The sequence below is a fragment of the Callithrix jacchus genome, chromosome 2, assembly GCF_049354715.1.
Source record: "Callithrix jacchus isolate 240 chromosome 2, calJac240_pri, whole genome shotgun sequence".
In the NCBI taxonomy this organism is placed as follows: Eukaryota; Metazoa; Chordata; class Mammalia; order Primates; family Cebidae; genus Callithrix; species Callithrix jacchus.
The window spans coordinates 18,351,290-18,376,570 of NC_133503.1; the positions used below are offsets into that span (position 1 = coordinate 18,351,290).

General features: G+C 45.0%; 1 protein-coding gene across 1 annotated transcript in view; it reads right to left on the reverse strand.

The window, feature by feature from the left end:
- SDK1 (sidekick cell adhesion molecule 1) overlaps window positions 1-25,281 on the reverse strand; it is a 1,001,700-nt gene that overhangs the window by 258,429 nt on the left and 717,990 nt on the right. The window contains exons 12-14 of the mRNA XM_035283177.3: window positions 23,482-23,584; window positions 20,835-21,011; window positions 9,669-9,805 (exon numbers count right to left, since the gene is read on the reverse strand). Of these exons, the coding sequence (XP_035139068.2) occupies window positions 9,669-9,805; window positions 20,835-21,011; window positions 23,482-23,584 (417 nt within the window). The remainder of the gene's footprint in view (window positions 1-9,668; window positions 9,806-20,834; window positions 21,012-23,481; window positions 23,585-25,281) is intronic.

Sequence of the window (25,281 nt, forward strand, 5' to 3'; positions counted from 1 at the left end):
TTTGTTTGAGGTGTGGGCTCACCTCACCTCAAAAAATGGTTGTATATATTTGTCAAAACCCCCTTAAGATCTCTGCATTTTGTTATATTCAATTATATCTCAATAAAAACAATCAATATCACATATACAGTAAAATCCTAGTAGACATCCCATTGAGTTCAGGAAAAAAACAAGAGACATTGCTATGCCAATTATTTAAAATTATTCTGACCAGCTCAGTGAGATAGGAAAAACAAAAAGAAAACAATACCTTTTTTTTATTATTTGGAAAAGATATGATTGTCTACCTTGAAACAAAGAAGAGCAATGGAAAAATCATTAGAATAATAAAAGAATATGGAATGTGGCTGAATGGAAAATAAATACCTAAACATCAGTAGTTTTCCTATGTTCTGACAATAACTAATTAGAAAATGAAATGGGAAAAAAATTCCTATTCACAGTTGCAATAAGACAAAAATCTTAGGACAACCTTGACAAAAATAAAGGATAGAGCCTTTAGTTATAGACTTGCAAACCTCACTAAACAGCTGAATAAATAGGGACACATATTATTTTCTGGATGGAAAAACAGAATTACTAAGAAGTCACTTCTCATAAAACAATTCATAGGTTTAATACGATTAAAACTTCAATGGGACTACTTTAGAAACAAAATAATTTCAGCTTTTTCTGGAAGAATAAATTATGACAAGTAACAAAATTCTGAAAAGTTGAAGAGACTTGCTTTATCAGTTATTAAAACACATTCTGGAAGTAAAGCAATGAAAACACTATAAAACGGACAGAAAAAGAGATAATGAATCAGTGGAACTAAATAATCCACAAGCAGAGCAGAGTTTTATATAAACAAGTCCTCTGAATATACAAAGAAGGAAAACACTATAAATAAATGGATTATTCAATAAATCATGTTGGGAAAATGGATCATCTGAAAGAAAGGAAAAGTCAAATACTGGAGTATATAACACACCTAGATTCCAGAAAAATTAGAGTTAAATACATTAAAAACAAAACCTTTAAAAACAAGGCAAAAACCTGTAAGAATACTCATTTTAGGCTTGAGAGTGTTAAAATACCCAAACACGAAAGTAACGAACGAATGAAGTGACAACGGAAACTATCAATAGATTTAACTACACAAAAATCAAACACTTCTGTATGCTAAAAAGTAATGTACAAAAATTAATGGTAAAAGCAAACTGAAAAAAAATCCTTGTCACAAATGACAGAAAAAAACCCCTAAGGCCTTGGATAGATAAATGGGGCAAAGGAAATGAACAGAGAACCATAGCAGAGAAAGTGCACAAAGCCAACGCAGAATGGGTTCAACGATACTAGCAATCAAACACAAACTAACACCAACATCAGAAGACCTGAAATGCAGAACCCTCAACCTTCTGAATGAAGACACAGGAGAATATCTGCAGAGTTGGAGTAGAAAGATTATTCAAATAATGTCCTTCTAGATACTTGCAATCGTGTTGCTGTCTTGCCTTTGCTGGTGCCCTGAAGGCTATTTGCCTATTGGTTGATTCAGCACTGCTGAGGCAACTCAGGAGGGAGGTGTTGGGGTCAGCACCCCCAAGAGAGGAAATGGGGACAGCCCCTCTAGGGGAGCAGATGGGGACAACGCAAGCAGAGGAAGACAAGGGGATGGCACCCCAGGAGAGGGGGTGAGTGTGGTACCCCAAGGGGAAGAAGATGGGGTAGCACTTTGAGACCAGAGTCAATGCCTGGGGTCTGGTGGGTCAAAGGTAAACCATGGACAAAAGGAGATGCTGAGTAGGAGCTGACCAGGCAAAGGCAGAGCCGGCAGGATCAGGGCGAGAATTCCCAGACTCGCTGAGCAAAGGTACAGTAGCACTAAATATCTGGTGTCCTCGGGGAATCTGGAGCAATGCCTTGTTGCTGAAGCAAGAAAAGCAGAGTAGTGAGTGGCTAGAAATAAATCGGAGAGGCAGGGGGTGGTCAGAGAGTAAACAGTGCTGCTACCATGCTAAGAAGCCTAGAATATCGTCTTCAGGGAACAAGAACATCTATACAGAGGGAATAGGGCTGGCAACCTGGGAGGACATGGGCGGGGATGAGGCTTTAGGCCATGTTTGCAGTATTAGCTGGTGTGGGGAAGCCTTTCTGCCCATCTCCAGTGGCAGCTCCTCTGAAGATCCTCTGGAAGGCATTAGGCGAGGGAGATTGCTTGGTCAGGTTCCTGCATTACTGAGCTCACTTTGGTGGCTCAAGGGAAGATGGATTTGAGGAGCCCAGATCGGTGGATCACACGGATAAGGCAGCAGCCTGTTAGGCTCAGTGGTGGCAGGAACAAAGAAGGGCAGGGCAGTGGATCTGATAAAAATGCACGAGGTAAACCCCACAAAATTGATTGATTGATTTGTTAGGGGAGAATTAATGGTGAAGGAGTCAAGAATTACCTTATGTTTGTCTCTTTTTTTTTGAGACAAAATCTCACTCTGTTGCCCAGGCTGGAGTGTCTTGGTGCAATCGTGGCTCACTGCAGCCTTGAACTTGTGGTTCAAGCAATCCTCCCACCTTAGCCTCCTGAGTAGCTGGGATTATAGGCCTGAGCCACCATATCTGGCTAATTTTTGAATTTTTTTGTAGATATGGGGCTTTGCTATATTGCTGAGGCTGGTCTCAAACTCCTGGGCTCAAGTGATCCTCCTGACGCGGCCTCCCAAAGTGTTGAGAACACAGGTGTGAGCCACTGTGCCCAGCCTTGACAGTATTTCTAACTTGGAAGAGGAACAACTTTGGGAGCAGATGATGAGTTCTATTTTAGATAGTTGGAGTCTGATAAGCCCATGGGACATGGAGGTGCAGATGTCTGAAAAACATTTGGTTACAAGAATCTGAGGCTCAGGGAAGAGGTCTAGGTTGGAACACACATTAGGGACTTATGACATGTGGGTCAAAGGTAAACCATGGATGAACACAAGATCTCTAGGAAATGCATGTGTGATAAGAAGACCAGCAAATGGGTGAGATGAAGCAAGGAATGCCAACCTTTTAGGGGCAGGAGGGGAAATAGAGTCTTCAGTGAGTCAGAGAAAATGGACAAGAGAAGAGAGAATAAGAAGGAAGAATGAGGAGAAAGACTTAAGCCGAGCCCCAGGAACAAAGAAGTCTGTATGGGGGGAGTGACCAAGAGCATCGCTTACAGAGAAACTGAGGGGGTGCCGACTGAGCTGTGCTCATTGGTTGTGTCCTTTAGAACAATGACAATATAGCCTCATGAGAGGAGAGGAGATGGAACAAGTGAGAGGCGAGGAGGTGCAGAGCTCACTCCTTTGAGGCAGAAGAAGCCAGGAGAGAGAGAGCTTTGAGACAGAGTGTGGAGAGGGAATAAATATGGAGCCAAGTCCCAGAGGAAGGGCTAGGGGAGGGACCAAGGATATGGGTGCAGGGCTGGCTTTTGACATATGCAGGATTGTAGCGATTGTTTTTATTCTTTGTGCTTTAAGGAATTTCTAAATTTTTACTAATGAGCATGCATAACTTGAATAATAAAAAGAACAAATATATTTTACATTTTAATTAAATTTAAATATTACAAGGTACAATACAAAACACAATTATGAACATTCATCCTATTAAAAAACTAACAGTAGGACTGAGTAGAATGAAGGATTCTGAATTTTTAATATGTTTGTTACCTACAAGCCATTTACCACAAGACACACAACAGCAGGTGTTAAGGTTGAAAAAAATCATAAGAAAAATACTTAATTTTTCTTAATAACTGGCAAAAGGCCACCATCTTTTGATTTCAGCAGTGGGATGCCTTTGCCCAACACTGTGAAAAACACATGGGGAGTTCAGTTTGAGAACCAGGATGGCCCCTCCCAAATACCAAGGTTACCACGGAAACTGGTGGCAACTGTTGCATTAAAGAGTATCTGCATTTCTAATTCCATGATGCAATGCCGATTCACTCATGTTAAAGAATAAATTTTTAAGAATGCAAAATAATGGCTCTAATACAAATAAAGAATCAACATGTATCAAAGAATTTTAGTTAACTCATTAATTTATGAGGGAACCAGTAAGATGTTTCAACCATATCAAAAGAGAAAGCAAACAGCACACAACATATTGATAGTGCTAAAATGAATTTATAAATAGATGCAAAACTGGTCAGTATCTGCAGAGCAATAGCCAGTTATATTCTACAGGACAAAATTTGCATTTCTGTGGAAAAGAAATTTGCATTACTCAAAGTGCCTTACTATAAGATTTCTACAATTTACAGAGATAAGTAGTCCAAAGACAATGGAAAGTGCAGATCCCTGGCGAATCAGATAGTCCTGAGGGGTGCCAGGTGAGACACCCAGTAATCCTTTCCATGGCCCAGTGTAAAGTCTTTCACAATTTTTACCTGACAGTCTCCCTCCATGGGATCATAATAATCTCAGAAAAGATCATTCTTGATCACACTCAGGAAGCATTTTAGACAGTGGGCCAAATGCTTTTATTATTCAACAGAATTCTCAGCCTGGTCACAGGGTCCCCACTGTCAAGCCATCAAGAATCCCTGTACTCTCTCTCAATGCAGGGATCCCCCAGGCTTCCCTCATCTGCCACCTGGTCTGACCCTCTGCCTTCCTCAATCCACCAGGTGGGTACCTTGACGCAGGCCCAAGGACACTACTGCCCCTCTTTGAGCCCCAGGCACCTGGGGCAGAAGAACCACCAAAGTTCTCAGAGAGGCAACCCCTGGGATGCCTGCAAAGGGCCATGGGTATCTTCTATCTAGAGATGCACCTTGAGTCCAGTGCATGGATGCAGGCCCAGTTTAAGCCCCAGGCTCTGCTCCATAGAGCTCAGAAGAGCCCCCTCTGCAGTGGCAGAAACGTGGTTAGGGCAGAGGCTATCAAATGCCTGCCTCACCCACTAAACCATGTGAGTTTGGTCCCTGCAGGATCCCTGGCTTCCAGGAGAATGGCATCCCAGTCAGCCTGCCAGGAGGAGCTGGTTGTGGAGGGTCTCCTGAGTAGCCAGAGGGATAGACCTAATAGACGGCATTATTTAGTGCTGACCACTTGCACATGCTGAGTGTAAGCCAAGTGCAATTTCCATTTTAGTGCACTTGCTGCTAAGCTGTTCTTTCTGGCTCTAATTAGCCAGCATGTTCAGCTGCTTCTTCAGGGCATTTGTTGCTAATAAAAATAAAAACCAGACCATTGGCCCAGATGATGGTGCTGCTCTTCCTGTTTGCCATGGCAGGAAGACGTGGACCAACCAGCCAGTAGCAGCACAGGCTGCTTCAGTCAAGGTCATAGGCCTCCTTTACACAGTGAAAATCAGAACAGGCAGGAGGCAACCATGGTACCCACTCTAGATGCTGCATGCCATGATACCCACATTCCGGGCTCTGAAGGAAAGAGAGCTAGGAATGTCAGCCAGCTCCAGGACAGGCCCCATCAGGAAAGCCAGAGGCTAAGAGGGGCTACTGCTGTTCTCTCTCTCCGAGTGAAATAAAGCAGCTGGACACCTACAGAGCTGTCCTGTGTGTGCCAGGCACTCTGCTGGTGTCATATCACAGGGCACACAGTCCTACACATGGACCCTGCCCCCACTGAAGGGGTTCATGGTCTTGCCAGAAGACAGACACCAGCCAGAAACTGTGATGCATGTGCTGAAAGGAAAGTGTGTCTAATGGTATGGGAGCCCTGAGGAGGGCAAAACTGTATCTGCCCAGGTGTAATGGGACACGCAGAAGTGATATTTGATCTGAGCCACCAAGAATGAGTAAGAACTTTCCCAGATAACATCCTTACACACCGCCAGCAACGCCCCAGCCCCATCTCATGAGCAGCTATTTCCTACCGAGCATTGAGTCCTGGCACTGAAGGGCCCTTGCTGATGCTGTCTCTCATTGCCAGCCTGGCCCAGGTCTCATGTCACATCTTCTTTGAAGACTTTCTCTGACTTGCCTTCTATCCAGTCATATTACTATGTACGTACCTCGCCAGGGAATGTGTTATGCGGGGGCTGGATCAGAGCTTCTGACCCTTTCCTTGTTGTTCACAGTGGAGACTGATCATGTCAGATCTGCACCCAGCACACCCAGAAGAGTGCAGAGCAGATGCCCAACCCAGATCCACCATTTTAACAGTTGGCTGGAGAGTTACACACGAAACCTGCTTCTCACTGAGGAAAGAGGTCTGGCTGGAGGAGCCACTCAAGCTATGAGCTGAGAAGACTGCTGCCAGGGCATTCTGAAGCAATGCCTTCTTTCACAGAAACTGGGGAAGGTAGAATGCCTCTGTTTTGGAAGACGGTCCATGAATATAATTTTCAGTCCATCACAAGGGGACTCCACTGGAGGGACTGATTTCACTTTGTTTGCTGAGTACATACTAAGTGCAAGGGATGAGGGATGCCAAGACAAAGGAGACACGGTCCTGAAGCCCAAGGCCACAGTGCCTGATAGGGGCTGTCTTTAGGGTGGATGCGAACCAGAATTCAGACAACACCAGCTCTGCTCCTGTCCTGCTCTCTCCATCCAGTTCACTGTCAAGTCCTGTTTTACATGCAGGGAGCACAGCCATGACATCCTCAGGAAGCTCTTCTCTCCTCTCAGAGGTTATCTTAATCAGTAACACCCTGGCCTTCCCCCTTTGTTCAGAGCCATTGAGCGGAAGCTAAGATGGCCACCTGCATGCCGGCTAGTTTCTGTCCTGCCCCATCTCTGGGAGGAAAGAGTCCAGAGGGGGAGTTGGAGAGACCCTGCAAGGGAAGGAGGGCCTGGACTCCAGCTTGAGAGAGGCCCCTGCAAGGAAAGAGAGGCCTGGACTTCAGCCCCACAAGGGAACAAGGGCCCGGACTGTAGCCTCAGAGAGGCCCTGGCAAGGGAAGGAGGGCCTGGACTCCAGCCTCAGAGGTGTCCTTGCAAGAAAGAAGAGCTGGACTCCGGCCTCCGAGAGGCCTCGGAAAGGGAAGGAGGGCCTGGACTCCAGCCTCAGAGATGCCCGGGCAAGGTGGAGAAAGGCCTGGACTCTGGCCCCATTCCTAGGTGGTGCTGGGGACTGGAGGGTGTAATCTTAGAAGACCAAGACACGGAATAACATACTGCCTCTGGGCCCTCCCTTGGTGAACTGGCTTGCGTGGTGCCCAACTCAAATTATGGTTCTTCAGATTCACAGCATAACTTCCTCCACATCCACACAGATTGACGCCTCGGTGTGGCCTCCCCACGAAGCCCCACTGCAGTGTAGGATGGGACACTCAGCTCCCCAATACTCCTTTGTGGACACCTGACACTCATGATGAGCACCAGCTCTGGAGTCAGGCAGCACAGGGATCCCATCTTCCCCTCCCATCGCCATTTGGCCCTGGGCAGTGACAGTGACTTACAGTCTCTGCACATCCACTCCCTTCGATATAAATGTGAATCAAATGGTGTGTCTGTGGTATGAGCATGCAGTATCAACAGAGGGGAACCTCTACTAGGAGAGGGCGAGGGTGTATAAAAGGTAATTAGGAGAAATAAAGTGAGTTATGTCCATAATTGCAGGAGGTGTGTCCAGGCTGGTGTGAGCTGGGAAGAGCCACAGCAGAACCCAGACTAAACCTGCCCACAGAAGTAAGCAACACCAGGGACCCACAGGGAGCTGGGTTTCAGGGGATGGTACCTGAGAGTGCACCACTCCTAGCTGACCTGAAAACAGGGTCCTGTTTAGAACACTAGTGCCATCAGGAGACAACCACAGGCCAAATAAAGTTGATCATGGTAAGAGCCACAATACCTGCATCTGGCTCTGCCCTGGGGGAGGCCCAGGGAAGGAGACCCTCACCTGGAATAAAGGATGGGCGATGTGGATTGGCTGTGTCTCCACCCAGATCTCATCCTGAATTCCCATGAGTTGTGGGAGGGACCTGGTGGGAGGTAATTAAATCATGGCAGCAGGTCTCTCCTGTGCTGTTCTCCTGATAGTAAGTCTCATGAGGTCTGAAGGTTACTGTAAGGGGGAGTTTTCCTGCACAAGCTCTCTTCTCTTGTCTGCTGCCATGTGAGACATGTCTTTCACTTTCCACCATGATTGTGAGGCTTCCCTGACCATGTGGAACTGTGAGTTCTCAATTAAACCTCTTTCCTTTGTAAATTGTCTAGCCTTGGGTATGTCTTTATCGGCAGTGTGAAAAGGGACTAATGCAGATGGGATAACAGAGGGTGGCTTCCAGCTTAGGTATTAGAAGGTTAAATCGGGCTGGTGTACTGGAGAGCATCTTTGTGGAGGTAATGGGTTATCTACCATGAAGGGTAACAACCTAGCCCTGTGTGTTTCCAGGGGAAGGAACAGGCTGTGAGATGAGAGGCTTGGCCCATTGAGGGAGTCTACATCAAACCCATGTTGATTGTCATGTGACCCATGTGGCTGACCGGTATGGAGAAAAGAGCACAGTAGCCCAGGCTACTGTGAGTGAGCTGAGGCTGCAGAGGAAGGGAGGTATTTGGCTTCTATATTGCATGCAGCAGGAAGCCCTGCATGACTTGTACAGGGAACTGGCCTGGTCTGGGTATATCTTAGGAAGATCAGTGTTGCTGCTGGTAGGTAAATGGTTTGGAAAAGGAAACGTGGCCAGCTGGAAGGCTGGTACAGTGGTCCTGGCGAGAGGTACTAGCGGTGCGAGGCAGAGAGGAAACAATCAGAATCCTAGTTAATAGACTGAGAGGACTGCTGGTGCAGGGGGTGTGTGGCTGGGGGTGCTGGGGTCCATGGAAAGGAATTGGAGACTATTCCTAGGCTTCTGGCAGAGGAATACAGAAATGCAGGGTGCTGGGAGCAGAGATTAGGGTGGCTGCAAGAGTGAGGTGAAAAAAAAAAACATTAAAAGGATGCAGTGGAAAGAAGGTAAGTTGGAGAGGTCTGTGAGACAACCCAATACAGATGTCAAGTCACTGGGTCCCATAAGTGATCCTGGAGGCCTGGATGAAGGATATAAATATTTGAGTCATCAAGGGAAATAGGTCATTTAAAATCACAGGAATGCATGCGATTTCCTAGGAAGAGATTTGAGGCAGAGCAGAGAGGTGTGAGTGGGTGAGCACAGTGGGGGACACGTCACCCAGCCAGCCGGGAAGAGAAGGGAAGAGGGGCTTGTCAGCTGGAGGAAAGCCAGGGCTGTGAGTAGCCCATGGAAGGTACATGTTTCATGTAGAAGAGTTCCAAGGATGGTGCTAAAGGGACAGAAGGGTCCTGGAAGGTGAGTCGGGAAAAGGGTACTGAACACCTGGCACCACATCTACACCAGAGAAAACTTCCCACAGACGTGAGCTGTGGTGGCAGTGGTGAACTCTCAAGTCACAGGGCAGGCATTGTTAACCCATTTCCAGCTCACCCTGGGAGTGACACTATGCAGAGCTTTGCTCAGGGCAGCCCAGTGTGCATGGCTATCCCATGAGGCCCCAAATCCACTCTCCCTCGAGAGCCCCTCTAACTAAGAACTTCTTCCCTTCCCTCTCCCAGGCCCTGTATGGCCTTTTCTCTTTCCTGAAGGGCAGGCTGTCTTTGAAACCCCGTAAAGCAGTACACCATTTTACTAGGTTTTTTTGGGTCTGACGCAGAAGTAAAGGTTAAGGACATTAGGTGCACACATGAAAATCTGATTATCATCCATGGTGACAGTTTCATTTTGCTACTTACTGTTTTCAGACAGCTCCACGATGTAATAAAGAATAGGACTGTTTCCATCAAAGGGCCGGACCCAAGAGAGCGCCACGGCATGGCTGTGGGAAGAATTAGGGCTGGCCAGGAGGTTCTGAGGTGAATGAGGCAGTTCACTTGAATCAAACAAAATGAAAAGGAAAAAGAAGAAAACAGACATCAGAATCCACGATTAGCCTCAGTTCTTACGTCAGACAGTTCTGGTGTGTCATGTTTTAGAAATGAAGAACATAAAACATGTCCCAAGCACAAATGTTAACTTTCTTCCCCCTAAAAAGAACAAACAAAACCCAACTTCACCATTGACGATGTTACTTTGTTTTCTGATTGTAATTTGATTGAATCCTTATTCTAGGTACCAAACAAGGATGGATGCTGTCATGTAAATGGGGAGAGGTGACGTAGATGTTTATACATACGTTATTTAATTGAGAAAACTTGGTCAACGATTTGTTTTTACAACTAGAAGCCAGTAATGAAAACACCATATACCCAGGAAAAGGCCTGGTAGATTTAATGTGAAAATTTCCAACCCTAGCCATTTGGAGTTATGAGCAAGAGTGCCCATATGTATCCTCAGACAACATAGTTGCTGCATTTATTGACAGCATGAGGTTAGATTGTCATTACATCTTCTGTTGAAGTTATGGGGATTTGGGGGAAGCACTTAAAAGGAAATGTGGTGAAAATCACTAACTAAAATCCCATGGAAATGGCAAATAACACATCTGCAAGGCTATAAAATGTAAATGCAATTAAAGCAAATAAATTCTTTAAAAAAGTTACTAGCCAAAAAAAAGTTTTTACTGGGATTTACTGGTGACAAAGCTGCAAAACCCTACTGCGTGGTTTCTATCAGTGCTGACTCTATAACCTTAAAACCATGAGCTGCCTGGGTCCTGTATTTAACTTTCACGTCTCCTGACTCTGGAGCAGGACCCCATTATGGGACTGTTCTGGATGGCTGCCTCTCCATAAAAGCTCCAGGCAGTGCCGAGGAGAGGGGAGGCTGAGTGTGACCTGGCTTACCCGCTAACTAGTTTTTGGTCTCTTAGGCGTCAATTACTGCTGAACCACACAGGTCAGAACAAAAAGCCATAATTATACTCGATACTTTTAATTTTAAAAATGTACTCATTACATTTTGAAATTTATTAAGCTGTTTTGTGCTTTCAGCTACCCAAGAAACACAGCTCTCTCTAATCCATGCATACCACTTATAAGCAGACTAATATTTCTAATGTAGACTGCAACTATATTGTACATTAGTGAGATAGAGAACAAATGCGAGCCCAGAATCTTGTCTTGTTTTCTCTTTAATTGTGAATTAAGTTTTAAATCAGAAAAGGAATTCTTCATTTCTTTTATTTATTTTTTGTATAAATGGGGCCTCACTATGTGGCCCAGGCTCGTCTCAAACTCCTGGCCTCAAGCAATCCTCCCACCTCGGCCCCTCAAAGTGCTGGGATTATAAATAAGCATAAGCTGGGCAGAGCTGTCATTTCTATTTGAGTTCTCCATAACCAAGTCTCCATTAGAGGTGGAAATGCCAGGATAGAAACAGCAATTCTACTTCTCCCAAGCCCCATTTCCTATTTCCCCCACCCCCAATCCTGAATTGGTCTGGTCTGAAACCAAACCAAAGTTGTTGAAAGAGTCCCACCTGAAAAGAAAATATAAATAAACCTGATAGATAAAGCCAAATAAAATGGTTTATCATAAAGAATGTATCTGATCTGGAATAAAGCTTCTAAACTCTGAAGTTTCCTGAGTGACTGGGATGGTTTTCATCACCACAGTGCACCTCTCAGAACACAGCTGAGCTTATGCTTCTGGGGGACTCATGATGGTCCCCCAGGTCCTTCCAGGATAGGTCTGGCCATGCTGGGAAGGCCAACCATGGATTAGAGGGTTGGGGATTTGAGCCAGTGATGGCAGCCCAGCCTTCAGGCCTCTGGGGAGTGGAGGAGGCTGGAGACTGGGTTCAACCATGCAGCTAATGATTCAACTCTGGGAGACTTGGGGACCATGGGGGTGGTAGGAATGCAGGATTTGCCCTGGGTCGCAGAGAGGCCAGGCAGGGTCAAGGGAAAATGTGCTGGTCTGCACAGAGAGACCAAGAACAAGCTTATGTTCACCATTTCTGGGATGTCTTTTTGACATTGACTCTTGAACCCCAAAGGCAGCTCATTGGAAGCAGTTCTGACAGATTGGACAAAATGTCAGATGATAATCTGTAATAGTCAGGATGGAAGACAGATCATGAAACTCAGGGTGGGTTAGAGGCTCAAGGAGCCAGGCAACTTTGCAGACACACAGCAGGAGCTGGGGAGAAGCCAGGGCAGGAGGGGGTATACAACAAGCTCAGGATAAGCCTTGCAGAACAGACAACCTCGGCCCCGGCAACCATGCTATGATGTGGACAGGCTCCTAGGAGACAATAGGAAGAGTGACCTGTGGCCCCTGACAAGCTGCCCTGACTCTACACACTTTATCTGATGGCCTCAAGGGGGTTACATTTGATCGAATTCTAAATTATAAAAGTGTCTTTCCTATAGTGGTGAAAACATGGGGTTCTTGCGCTTGATTTCAAATCATGCTTCTCTCAGCCCAAGGTGAGTGCAGACAGAAATGACCCATCTTCCAGGCAGGTGGACTGCCGTTTTCTTGGGGCTGGAGTGCTTTGCAGACACTCACTTAAATGTAGGCCACTCACTGGGCAGCTTCTGCCCTCCTGGGGCCAGCTCACATGGTCCCTGGAATATGCTCACACATGTCCCTCTGTCCTTCTGCCCCCTCTCAGAGCTGCTCTTTCTCAGCTAGGATGTGATTCTGGTCAGAGTGGTTTCTGCTTTCCCTCCTGCTAGCAGACCATGAGCAATGGATGAGAAGGATCTACTAGAGGCAGGCACACCGAATAGCAAAAATGATCACAAGAGCCTGAGATTAAGGGATGTAAAAAGATTTTTTAAAAGATTAAAAACAAATACTTAAGAACTGAAAAAGCAAACTAGTCTTGAGGCTTATTGTAGATGCCGAGAGCTACCAGCCCAGCAGTGCTGAGGGCCCGAGAGCCCATGATGTGCAGAGAAGCACTCAGCCTTCTCTGCTACTGTCCCATGAAGTCACTCCATTGGCTCAAAGTCACACTTGGTGTGATGGCCAATGCAAAATGTGATTTTTCCATACATCACAGGACTCAAGCATTGGAAGGAGATACAGATGTTTCCCAGTTCCAGCTTCTACCCTCTATGCAAATCCCTCTATAATATCTTTTGTGTTCAATATTACCTGTTTCATAACGTAAAGGGCCTTGTCATAGAGAGGTATGTCTCAGATATATAGCAGGGTCAGTTCCCGACCATTGCGATAAAGTGAATATTGCAATTTAGCGAGTCCCACACATTTTGGTTTCTCAGTGCATATAAAAGTTATGTTTACACTATACTGCAGCCTATTAAGTGTGCAATAGCATTATGTCTAAAAACATGTACACCCCTTAATATAAAAATACCTTATGCTAAAAAATGTGAACAATCATCTGAGGCTTCAGTGGGTTGCAATCTTTTTGCTGGTGGTGGGTCCTGCTTGGATGCCAATGGCTGTGGACTGACTGGATTGGTGGATGCTAAAGGCTGGGGTGACTGTGGCAATTTCTTCAAATGAGACAGCAGTGAAGCCTGCTGCATCCATGGACTCTTCTTCTCAAGAAAGATTTCTGTGTAGCAGGCAATGCTGTTTGATAGCATTTTATAGAACTTATTTCAAAATTGGAGTCGATCCTCTTGAACCCTGTCACTGCTTTACCAGCTAAATTCATGCAATATTCTAAATCCTTGTCATTTCAACAATGTTCATGGCATCTTCACCAAGAGTCGATGCCATCTCAAACCACTTGCTTTGTTCATCTGTAAGAAGCAACTCCTCATCTGTACGAGTTTGATCATGAGATTGCAGCAATTCAGCCACATCTTCAGGCTCCACTTTTTTTTTTTTTTTTTTTGAGACAGAGTCTTGCTCGGTCACCAGGCACCAGGCTGGAGTGCAGTGGCACAATCTCGGCTCACTACAACCTCTCCTTCCCGGGTTCAAGCAATTCTCCTGCCTCAGCCTCCCAAGTAGCTGGGACTACAGGCGCACACCACCACACCCTGCTAATTTTTGTATTTTAGTAGAGACGTGGTTTCACTATGTTGGCCAGGATGGTCTCGATCTCTTGATCCGCCCGCCTCAGCCTCCAAAAGTCCTGGGATTACAGGCATGAGCCACCACGCCCAGCCTTCAGGCTCCACTTCTAACTCTAGTTCTCCTTCTGTTTCCACCACATCTGAAGCAATATCCTCCATGGAAGTCTTGAACCCCTCTACCCTCATCCATGAGGGTTGGAATCAACTTCTTCCAAACTCCTGTTAAAATTGGTATTTTGACCCCTTCCCATGAAACACAAACATTCTTAATGGCATCCAGAATGATGAATCCTTTCCAGAAAGTTTTCCATTTACTTTGCCAAGATCTTTCAGAGGAATTATCATCTATGGCAACTATAGTCTTATGAAATATATTCCTTAAATTAATGACACTTGACAGTCAAAATTACGCCGTGATCCATGGGCTGCAGAATGGACATGGTGCTAGCAGGCATGAAAACAATATTCATCTCCTTGTACATCTCCACCAAAGCTCTTGGGTGACAAGGTACATTGTCCAAAAGCAGTAATATTTGGAAAGGAATTTTTCTTTTCTGAGCTGTAGGTCTCAAAAGTAGGCTTGAAACATTCAGTAAAACATGCTGTAAACAGATAAGCTGCCATCCAAGCTTTGCTGTTCGATTTACAGAGCACAGGCAAAGCAGATTTAGCATCATTCTTAAGAGTCCTAAGACTTTTAGCATGGTGAATGAACATTGACTTCAACTTAAAGTCCCCAGCTGCATTAGCCCCTAACAAGAGAGTCAGCCTGCCCTTTGAAACTTTGAAACCAGACATTGACTTCTCCTTTGTAGCTAAGAAAGTCCTAGATGGCATCTTCTTCCAGTAGAAGGCTGTTTCGTCTACAGTGAAAATTTCTTGTTAGTGTAGCCACTCTCGTCACTGTTCCCAGCTAGGTCTTCTGAATAACTTACCGAGTTTCTACATCAGCACCTGCTGCTTTATCTTGTACTTTTATGTTATGGGGACAGTATTTTTCCTAAAATTTCACAAACAAATCCTTGCTAGCTTCCAATTTTTCTTCTGTAACTTCCTCACCTCTCTTGGTCTTCATAGAACTGAAGAGAGCTATGGCTTTACTCTGGGTTAGGCTTTGGCTTAAGGGAATGTTGAGGCTGGTTTGATTTTCTCTCCAGACCACTCCAACTTTCTCCAAATCAGCAATAAGACTGTTTCACTTTCTCATCATTTGTGTGTTCACTGGTGCACTTTAAAATTTCTTTAATAACTTTTCCTTCACATTCACAGCTTGGCTGTTTGGGGCAAGAGCCCTAACTTTTGTCTTGTCTTGGCTTTCAACATGCCTTCCTCACTAAGCTTCCATTCTAGTCTGTTTTATAATGAGAGATGTGCAACTGTCTTGGACACTTAGGGCCTTTGTAGCATTATTAACTGGCCAAATTTCACATTGTGAGTCTCAAGGAATATGGGGGCCCAAGGAGAGGGAAACAGACAGGGAATGGCCAGTTGGTGGAGTAGTCAGAACACACACGACATTTATAGATTAAGTTTGTCATCTCACTTGGGCACGGTTCATAGTGTCCCAAATCAATTACAGTAGTAACATTAAAGATCACTGATCAGAAATCACCATCACAGATACAATAATAGTGACAAAGTTTGAAGCACTGTGAGAATTCCCAAAATGTGACACAGAGACACTAAGTGAGCATATGCTATTGGAAAAATTGCACCAAGAGATTTGCTTACCAAAGGGTTGCTGCGAACCTCCAATTGGTGAAAAAAACAAACAAACAAAAAAATTGGTACAAACCATGCAATATCTGAGACGTTCAAGAAAAGAAGGCTTGCCTTATTCTAGAAATATAAACTATTTATTTTATTTTTTTCCCCTGTATTGAGCACACCCTGTGGTGTGCTCAATACAGGAAGACGCTTTTCCTTTCCTTTTCTGAGACAGAGTCTCCCTCTGTTGCTTAGGCTGGAGTCAGTGGTGTGATCTCGGCTCATTGCAACCTCTGCCTCCTGGATTCAAGCAATTCTCTGCCTCAGCCTCCAGAGTGGCATGGATTACAGGCACACACCCACCACACCTGGCTAATTTTTGTATTTTCAGTAGAGATGGGGTTTCACCATCTTGACCAGGTTGGTCTTGAATTACTGACCTCATGATCCACCTGCCTTAGCCTCCCAAAGTTCTGGGATTACAGGAGTGAGCCACCACGCCTGGCTACTATTTCTTTAAATTATAAGTTTTGGTTATTTAGAAAATGAAGCTTGTGAGATCCTTGACTAACCCATCAATAACAGATAAATGAGGCTTTAATATATTCTGAATCAATTTCAGAAAATCTTATCTAATGGGGATAGATTACGTTGAGGCATTACTCTGCCAACTTTGAAAGGAGATAAATGATCAGCAGAGTGACTCACAGACAGTGATAAGCACACAGGCTGATAAATGGAAGAGGTCTTAGAGAACAATGGAAGCGAAGCCCAGTGCTGAGTCACTTTATAATTTAAAGAGAATAGGGGAAAAATCACCATCTGGCACAGGACACCACAGGAATACCAGAAATTAACAACAACAGAAACCCAACTGTACGGGAGGGAGATTAAGCGAGGTGTGTGTGAGAAAAACAGTTTTAAAAAAGACTCAAAAGAAAGCAATTGGTGACATTGTGGCTGTAGGGGGGAATTGCTCTGGCAGAAGAGGATTAGATAAGTACTTTTTCTATATAAAAAGCAATGGCCCTTTAATGCACAAATGATGGCTTGGTCAAACCCATCTTCTTTGACTTCACTCTGAGGATGAAGATGATGGGGCTTGATAACTCTAGGGAAACAGTATTAAATTCTTCACTCCTTGTGATGGCTTTGTCAGAAGTGGTTTTATAGAAAGAAACCTCTCCCACTGCCACGGGGTCTTCAAGTCAGCTCCGTAAATTGGGTTTTCTCTATACTCCAGGCTCATGAGAATTAGTCTCTGATTTCAGGAGAAGAGATGAAATGCTAATTGGATCTTCAAATGATTTAACAATTAATCAATCCATAAAGCCTTAGGAGCCTGGGCCCTCTGGTGTGTTCAATACAGGAAGATGCTTTGGGGAATATGAAGTCATCCTGGAAACTGCTCCTGTCCCCATGGCACTAGCAAATTAGAGCAAAGACACTACTAAAACAAGGAGTGACCAGCATTTAATGATGACTTGTGTTGTAATTTACAGGCTGCCTCATGGAACCGTCTGGAGTTTTAGAAGCCTCTTCTCTCAGGCAGGGGATGAAGGCAGAGCCCTCCCAAATTAGGGAGGATGAATTAGGGAGTCCTCCTCAGTAGGGCAAAAGACACTGTCTCATTCTCATTTCAGCTCAGTAAGTGGAGTGAGGCTTACCCAGACATTTATTAGGTTCCTACTGCATACCTGGCACTGGTCCAGGCATTGAGGGCTCCACAGCAAACAGACACATCTGGAGTCTAGTGTTAGAAGGTCACAGAATGTGGTCAGAATAATGCTGGGTAAAGGGCTAGAAAGTTCCCAGCGCCTGGAGGCAGGGTGCTGCTGGGAAAGGGGGAACAACATTCTTGTATGAGATGGTAAGAAAGCAGGAAGAGCTGGGACTTACATATCCCTCCTCAGCTGGCTTCCACACCAGGATGTTAAAAACCTGGGTGGGTGCCATCCTCACAGTCATCCTTTGAGATGAATGATATCACGCCCAGTTTAAAAGGTGAGAGGCTGAGGCTGAGAAGTGAGGTGACTTGTCCAAAGTCACATGACTAGTGAGAGGCAGGCAGGGCCTCCTGTGCAGGCCTCGCTCCTATCGGCCCACTGTGGCCAGCAGCCCCGCTAGGACTGTGGTGGGTGTGAGGTGAGTGTGGGGGCCGCCCCTCCACTCAGGCTTAATGAGGTGAAGCTTGGTGCCGAAGTGCAAAACACGGGGAAACAGACGTGAGATGAGGGCAACAGATGGTCTATTTTTGAAAAGCTTACTTTTAATGCTCCTAACTTCTATATTTAACAAAGCAGCTTTGAATTGAAGTGGAGATGCAAAGAGAAAACAGGCTTTCAGCCTCCTTTGAAGGACACTGTTTAGCCATAAGTACCTATCAGTCCCTTCCCTTCTGCAATGAGAGGCTTCTTTCTTGCTTTTTCTTTTGGTTATCTGAGTAAATGATGGAAACATTACAGGGCTCAGTTTGAAAGTTACCTAAGAAGGACAAAATGCCCTGCCATCATGGGTCATTATTATTATCATTCTACTGTTATTATTGTACTATTGTTGTAGAGTCAAGCCCTGTTGAATCTAAAGACACACCACGAGGGAACACCTTTCCCAATTCGTCCAGATTTGGGATAGAGGAGCATTCACTGCACTAACAATTCATGAGGAACAACTGTCTTCCTAATAAGTTCTGTAACCAGTTTGTACTTAAATTGGTTTGCATCACAAATTTGCAGCAATTTCTATATTTAGAGATGAGGTGTTTTACCATTACAGAAAGCCTATTATTTTATACAGACAGCAACATTTGCTGAAAAATGTATTTTACTTAGAGGAAGGAAAATAAGCCAATAGTAGGGAAGATATGTAAATCAGTAGAACATAAAATTGTGCAGAATAAAAAGAATGGACTATATTGGAAGTATGCAATTTGGCTTCTGCTGACAGAGTCTTTATGAACTGCTAACACTTATTTATTTGATACTAATGATGGATGCTCTAAGGTTCTCAAAGGTAGCTTTAAAAATGTGCATAGTACAACAGCTCCTAGGAACTTACTGGCCATATCCTCCAATATGATCAGAATGAAAAAAAAATCCTCAGCCTGAGACCTAAAAGGAAGGAGGAAAGAGGTAGGAGCAGGGCTGGGCCAGGGCTTTGGGCGCTGGCTGTTTGGGTTTTGGTGGAGTGACCTGATCTTGCCTGTTTACCCATGGTGGGGAAACCAAGGAATGTGAGCATCAAGGTATGAATGGGGAACAGAAGGTGGCCTGCCAGTGGTCTGACACATACACACATTCATTCATTCCTTCATACATGCATGCAGGCGCCAACCAACCCACATATATTGACTGAACACCTGTTATATATCAAACACTATGTCGTGTACTCAAAATTCAAAACAGTGCCATCAAGGTACTTATGTGCCAGGAGGAGAGGGAGCCACGAAGACATGCTTGTCCTCTACAGCATGGTCAGTGCTTCCAGGAGGATCAGCTGTGGGCAGGGAAGAGCTGCAGGTGGAATCCTGGTAACTGAATGGCAGGAAGTGCTACTGTGGCTGAGTGCTAAGGGCTGCATGAGCAGGAAACCTCAGGGGAAGCCCACGGATGACAGGAGCCCAGCCGCAGAGATAGCAGATGGTTGAAGTCCACTGCATGGGGGGCGAGGGCATGAAGGGCAGACAGAGCCCAGAGTTGTCAGCTCCAATGCCTGAAGGCAGGGGCTGGGGAAGACCTGGCTGCCCCATGCGTACACAAAAGCTGGAGGACCCTGTGTGACAGCCTTCCAGCCACATCACCAGGACCCCCAGTGATTCTCTGGAGGACCCCTGTGTGGCAGCCTTACAGCTGCAGCACCAGCACCCCTGTTGATTCCCTGGAGGACCCTCTGTGTGACGGCCTTGCAACGGCAGCACCAGGAACCCAACCCCACTCCTGCTGGCCGATTCTGTAGGGCCATGGGGACTCCTGCCACTTCATGACTAACCAGAATGACCTCTGTTGTCTAGGAGAACAAGGGGTCATCCTGGAAGGAGATAGAACAGGAGGTGGGATGGGATTTTTTTCAGGTACTGAAGGCACCACAGGGCTTTCCAGACTAGCTGCTATACATCGTGAACCTTTTATATCCAATAAGCAGGGGCTAGAGGAAAGCTGTTTGTTAGTTCACTAATTTACATATGCGTGTGGCAGACACAGAAGCCATGTGCTCAGCACTTAGCAAGCATTCTTTCCATTTTTAATCCCCTCAGCTAGAGTCTCAGGATTCAGGGATCACTGAGACACGGCTCCTTTACTCAGAGTGTTCAAATTCTATTTTTAGGGAATGGTTTTGTATACAGAATCTTTCCTGTATCAAAGGGGGCAGGGTCCAAGGAGGAAAATGTCTCAAGATTGCCTTTGTCGAATGCCCAGCACATCAAACAGTGGCCAGGGACGGAGAGGCTAGGGATACCCCCGGAGTTGGCCGCTGCCCTGATGAGTGCTCAGTTGGGATTCTTTATTTTCAGGTTTTATTTCTGTACTCATGCACTCAGGGAATATTAAGAGGGCACAACTTTTGAAAAGCAAATAAATACATGTGAGAAAAATAAAATTTGTCAGCAGGCGTTTTGGTTTCCTGGTCCACGAATAGAGAGGGGAGTGGAGGAGAAGAGACACAGGAGACAGAAGAGATCGATGGTTTCCCACCTGGGCTTTTCAGACCCTGCAGGAAGGTCCAGATTGGAAGTAATGGGCAGCCACTTTCTGTTTCCAGGATTTCAAAAGACTGAGTGGAAAGTCTCTATTCACCCACGAAGAGGCTGCTGGGACTGAATGAAGCCCCAAGTGCAGGTGGCTTTCATGGGAACGACCTTGCCTCAGTGGGCCTACCCCAGCATTTCTCACAGATTGGAAGCTCTCAAGGATATGGAAAATTGAACTTGCTGCTTAAGCACAGGGTGGTCAACAGGGCCTATCAGGATAAAGTGTCCTCGGGAAAAATATGACAAAAAGGATCAGTGGAGACAAAACCAACGATCACACCATCTACACCAAAAAGGACACTTTTCAATTTTGAAGTTGAACAAAACCACAGAAAACCTTGTCCAGATACATAGCTATTTAGCATGATGCACTGGCCTCTGACCGCTGACTTGGGACACAAGGTGGGCGTCACACGTGTGAAGGGGTAGTGACACTGGAGCACACTGGAGCACAGGAACGGAGATAGCTGGGAACTGGCTAACACCAAGAGTCTCGGTACTCACATCACTTCCAGCCGGGCCATCCTGGAATCGTTCCCTCCTTCAGAAACAATATCACAGGTATAGTCGCCGATGTCACCTGACCATGTCTGGCTGATGAGGAGGGACCCGTCCTTCTCCACCATGATCCTAGATGTGCTCGATGGAGTCAGGACCACGTTGTCCTTCTTCCAAACATAGCTGTGGGCCAAGCAAAGTGTCTTGAGTTACAAACCCACAGGGACAGAATCACTGGGGCTTCCTTGTCTCTTGAAAAGCAAGCAACTGACAACTTTACGAACAGACTTTACAAACCACTGAACCCTGCCTGTTGAAAGAGTGAATTCCCCCCCCCTTTCTCTCTCTCTCTCTCTCTCTTTCTCTCATTTTTGAGACACATTCTTGCTCTGTGACCCAGGCTGGAGTACAATGGCACAAGCTACGCTCACTGCAGCCTCTACCTCCTGGGTTCAAGTGATTCTTGTGCCTCAACCTCCCAAGGAGCTGGGACCACAGGTGTGTACCACCACACCTGGCTAATTTTTTGTATTTTTAGTAGAGATGGGGTTTTGTCACGTGGCCAAAGCTGGTCTTGAACTCCCGGCTTCAAGTGATCCACCCGCCCGAGCCTCCCAAAATGCTGGGATTACAGGCCTGAGACACCGTACTTGGTCTAAAAAGAGAGAATTTTATGGCATATGAATTAAACCAATAAAAACGAAAAGAAAAGCAACCAGATATCTTGGTCATAATACAAAAATGGATGCTGAGGTTAAAAGTAGGACAATGAAAATGCCTGGCCCTGCCTGTCAGACCTTGTGTTTTGGAAATGAGACTCTGTAGAACCATCTGCATATCTGTCACCTGTGAAAACTGCACCTAACATTCCTGGCCTGGCAATGTTCCCAGAGGACAAGAGTATTGTCTGGACAGCAAGCAACAATTGTTTAAAAGAATCCACAGACTGGAATTGCCCAACTCATGAAAAAAAAAATCACACTTCAAAAACATATTTTCTTAAAATTTGGCCATTCTGGCAGATGGTCCTTAAACTGCATTTCTTTCTCATTTAATCTATCTGTAGCAATTTTGGCACATTTTTCTTTTCAAATACAGAATCAATTGAGAGCCTGCCCAGTCTTTAGATGACCATGGGCAGGGGCAGTACTCACTGCCATATGGAATGAAAGTGCTATTTTTCTTTTCCACAATCATTTGATCGTATTTTCAAAATGTGCCCAGTTCTTTAAAGCCTTCATATTCATAAGCACAGACATTTACAAACTACTTATCAGCAATTACCCTGAGATAGAACAGGACTGATTCCACAAGAGGGAGATGGACAGGTTGCTCGCTCCCGGGCACCGCATCCGTCTGGCATGGTCACTTAGGGCCTGGTGCTCCTCAGGGCAGAGCAACCCTGGGATGAGGGGCACCCTGAGAGTGAGTAATCCAGTTCCATCTTAGGAGGGGGGGCTTCCCATTTAATCTCATATAACAAGCAACAGGGAAGCCAAAGAGATCGGAGGGGGTTCTTTCTGAGCTGTCAGAATAGCAGAAAAGCAGACTTCCTTGAAATCATACTCCAAATCATTTTGGAAGGAATTTTTTCCCACCACTACTGTGGCCACCAGCGGGGCTCTAGGTCATCTTTCACTTGCTAGTTTTTGTTTGTTTTGTTTTGCATTCGGCACCCTTGTACCTAAACCAAACTTGGATTCGGAGCCCTCAGAAACTAAGGGGAGTCAGGTGGAGACACAGAAATTTACAATTTGCCAAACACCCACTCAAGAAGCACAAGAGAATGGCCGAGTCTCTGCATCCTGCTGCTGACTGTGTGCCCCCAGCCATCCCCTCTGCTCAGAGTCAGAGGCCCTGGAAAGCAGGAGGACATCTTGAGTTGCCCATTCGACTCACACACTGTGTCCCTTTTGGGCTAAGGCCAGAGTGAAAATACTTTGATGACTGGATTTTTCTTTTTTATTTTCAAGGCTGATTCCAAAAATTTACAACTATCCTGGCTGAAGGTGGCTGCTCTTCAGGGAACAGCTCCCCAGGGATGCCCACCTGTCTGCTGCCACACCTTCACCTGGAGTCTCATATTTTGCACAGTTACTTTCCTGGCCTGAATTCAAACAAAGATGGGATGTTGGCATTCCTTTGGAGAACCCTCACGTCTAGTCTCCTTCTCCTCACGTACCTTCCTGTGAGTACACTGGGTGCTGTGGCTGCCTTTCTCCCATGCACAGGCCTCCCTCCCCCAATTCACAATGAAACTGTCCCGAGAGTAAAGAACTTCCCCCTGAGAGCGGCATGGCCCCCGTGTAAACACTGCTGAATCCTAGTTCATCCTCTGGATTCTTCTCTCATTAAGTATCAGCCTCTGACAAGTACGTTTTACAAATAGTGTATTAACCTTGGCAGGAAAAATCATGAAAAGCGGCACTGAAGTCATGAAGTGGAACATAGCTCACTGTAAATAATACATAAGGCTGGAGTGGAAAATGGGATTTGCGTGATTAATGACGGTGCCCGCAACTAGAAGATGCCGTAATCAGGGACCTGCAGCTGAAATCCAAGTTCCCCCAATTCTTCCTTCTCATCTCAACTTCACTTTAGAAGTGCACAGAATATCAACAAGCCCCAAAGCACTGTAACTGATTGTGCTGACCGGAGCGAAACCCGGGGGTCATGCATGGCTCCACAGCGCAGGGTGGCCGTGGTCCCCTTGATCACCACGTGGTCCTCAGGAGGGTGGACGATGGATGTTCGATCTGAAGAAAACACAAGTCACAGATCAGATGAAATGACAAGTTTGAGAGTTTCTGCCCGCAGGGAGATGATGCACCGGTCATCTGACATCACAACCTCCCAAGTTTTCTCTCATCTTGGCAGAATGCGTGTAAATGTAAGCTCTCAGAAATGCTAGGGGAGTTAAAAACAAGCAAGTAAGTCAACTGTTGCAGCAAAGTAAGTCAGCCTGCCCACCCGTCTTTAACCTTAAACGCGGTGGAAGTAAATGCACATGGGCGATCACATGCAGATGTGAATGAGGCTCTAGGCTCTTACATAAAAATCTAGATTCTTTTCCAAGATGACCATCATTCTAGTCATTTCTCGTGTCTGCATGACACTTTGTGAGTCTGCCAAGTGCTTTTGCTTAAATTGTTTTATTTCTCAAGACAATCTCATGAGGACTATACTATTACTCCTCCCAGGTTTCAGGAAGGAAAATGGATGCTCAGAGAGGCAGTGACTTGCCCATTTCCCCCAAGCCAGTACGGGGTGGGGACTTACAGCTTGCCAGTGTGATGGGTCACTGTAGCACCCCTACCTCTAAGGGGGAACTGCTCTGTTCTGCTTCCAGGAACAGGGCCCAGAACTTGGGAGTTACACAGCTAAATTCGAGGCCAAATGACCCTGCTAATGGTGAGTCCAGAAAAACATCTCTGTATCTTTGTTTTCCTGGCTATGGAAGAGAATGCTAATACCACTAATATGTGTACAGATTAAAGTGGGCAAAGTGTGTGAAGATGTTCTGTAAGCCACCAAAGTGTTATCCCAGTCAATGCTAGTGTTGTTATAAGCTGAATTTTAGCAGATACACAAAATTTTCTGGTGAACAATCTACAGAGATTCAGATACCACTTTTTCATAAGCTTTTCAATATCCTACTGCTCAAGGTCATTGCTGAGGTCTGATGCAAAAATTCAAAAAACTGTAGTCTCAGGCATAAATGGGTTAAATGTATGGTTATTACTTAGAGATGTGTAATGAATGAAGTGGTTGACAGAGTCATCCACTAAATGGAACAAAAGCTTCTTTTTACTACTTGACAGTATAGTGGGAATTTGGATTAATTTCTTTTAAACTCATGATCATTTTAGAACACCTAACAAATTAGAAAGAGTCATTTATCAAAGTGGACGCCAACTATATGATAGAAAATGCTAGACAAATATGAAATAAAGCACAATGATTTAGTTTATCTTTAAGAATGGCATTTTAACAAATTACTCCCTCAAGCAAGTTAAAACTTTCTCTCCTCATTAGATAGCTTTATAATAATCTGTGAGTGAGCATTCTTTTGCTTTTTAAATAATAAGGTTTTAGTAGTACAGATTGAGATGAAACAGAGAGGAGAAAGTATATTGGTAAGCTAACAAGTGGCAATGGGGGATATTTGGTCCAATCCTTAAGCTCCAGAAAACGACTCTGCATTTCCAAAACATGTATTATTGATTAAAAAAAGAATGACAAAAGCTGGAGAAACAATGAAGATTCTCCTTTCAGTTCACTCCTAATATATAAGAAACATTGATAGGTAATATATTAGAAGTGTTTTAGTTGATCCTAATAATTATATAGCAAAATATTCCTTCTTTAGGATTTTAATTCTTAATTTTCTTACAAAAAGCTTATCAAATTAACCAACATGTCAACTTTGTTATTTGAGCTAGTTTAGTACAAT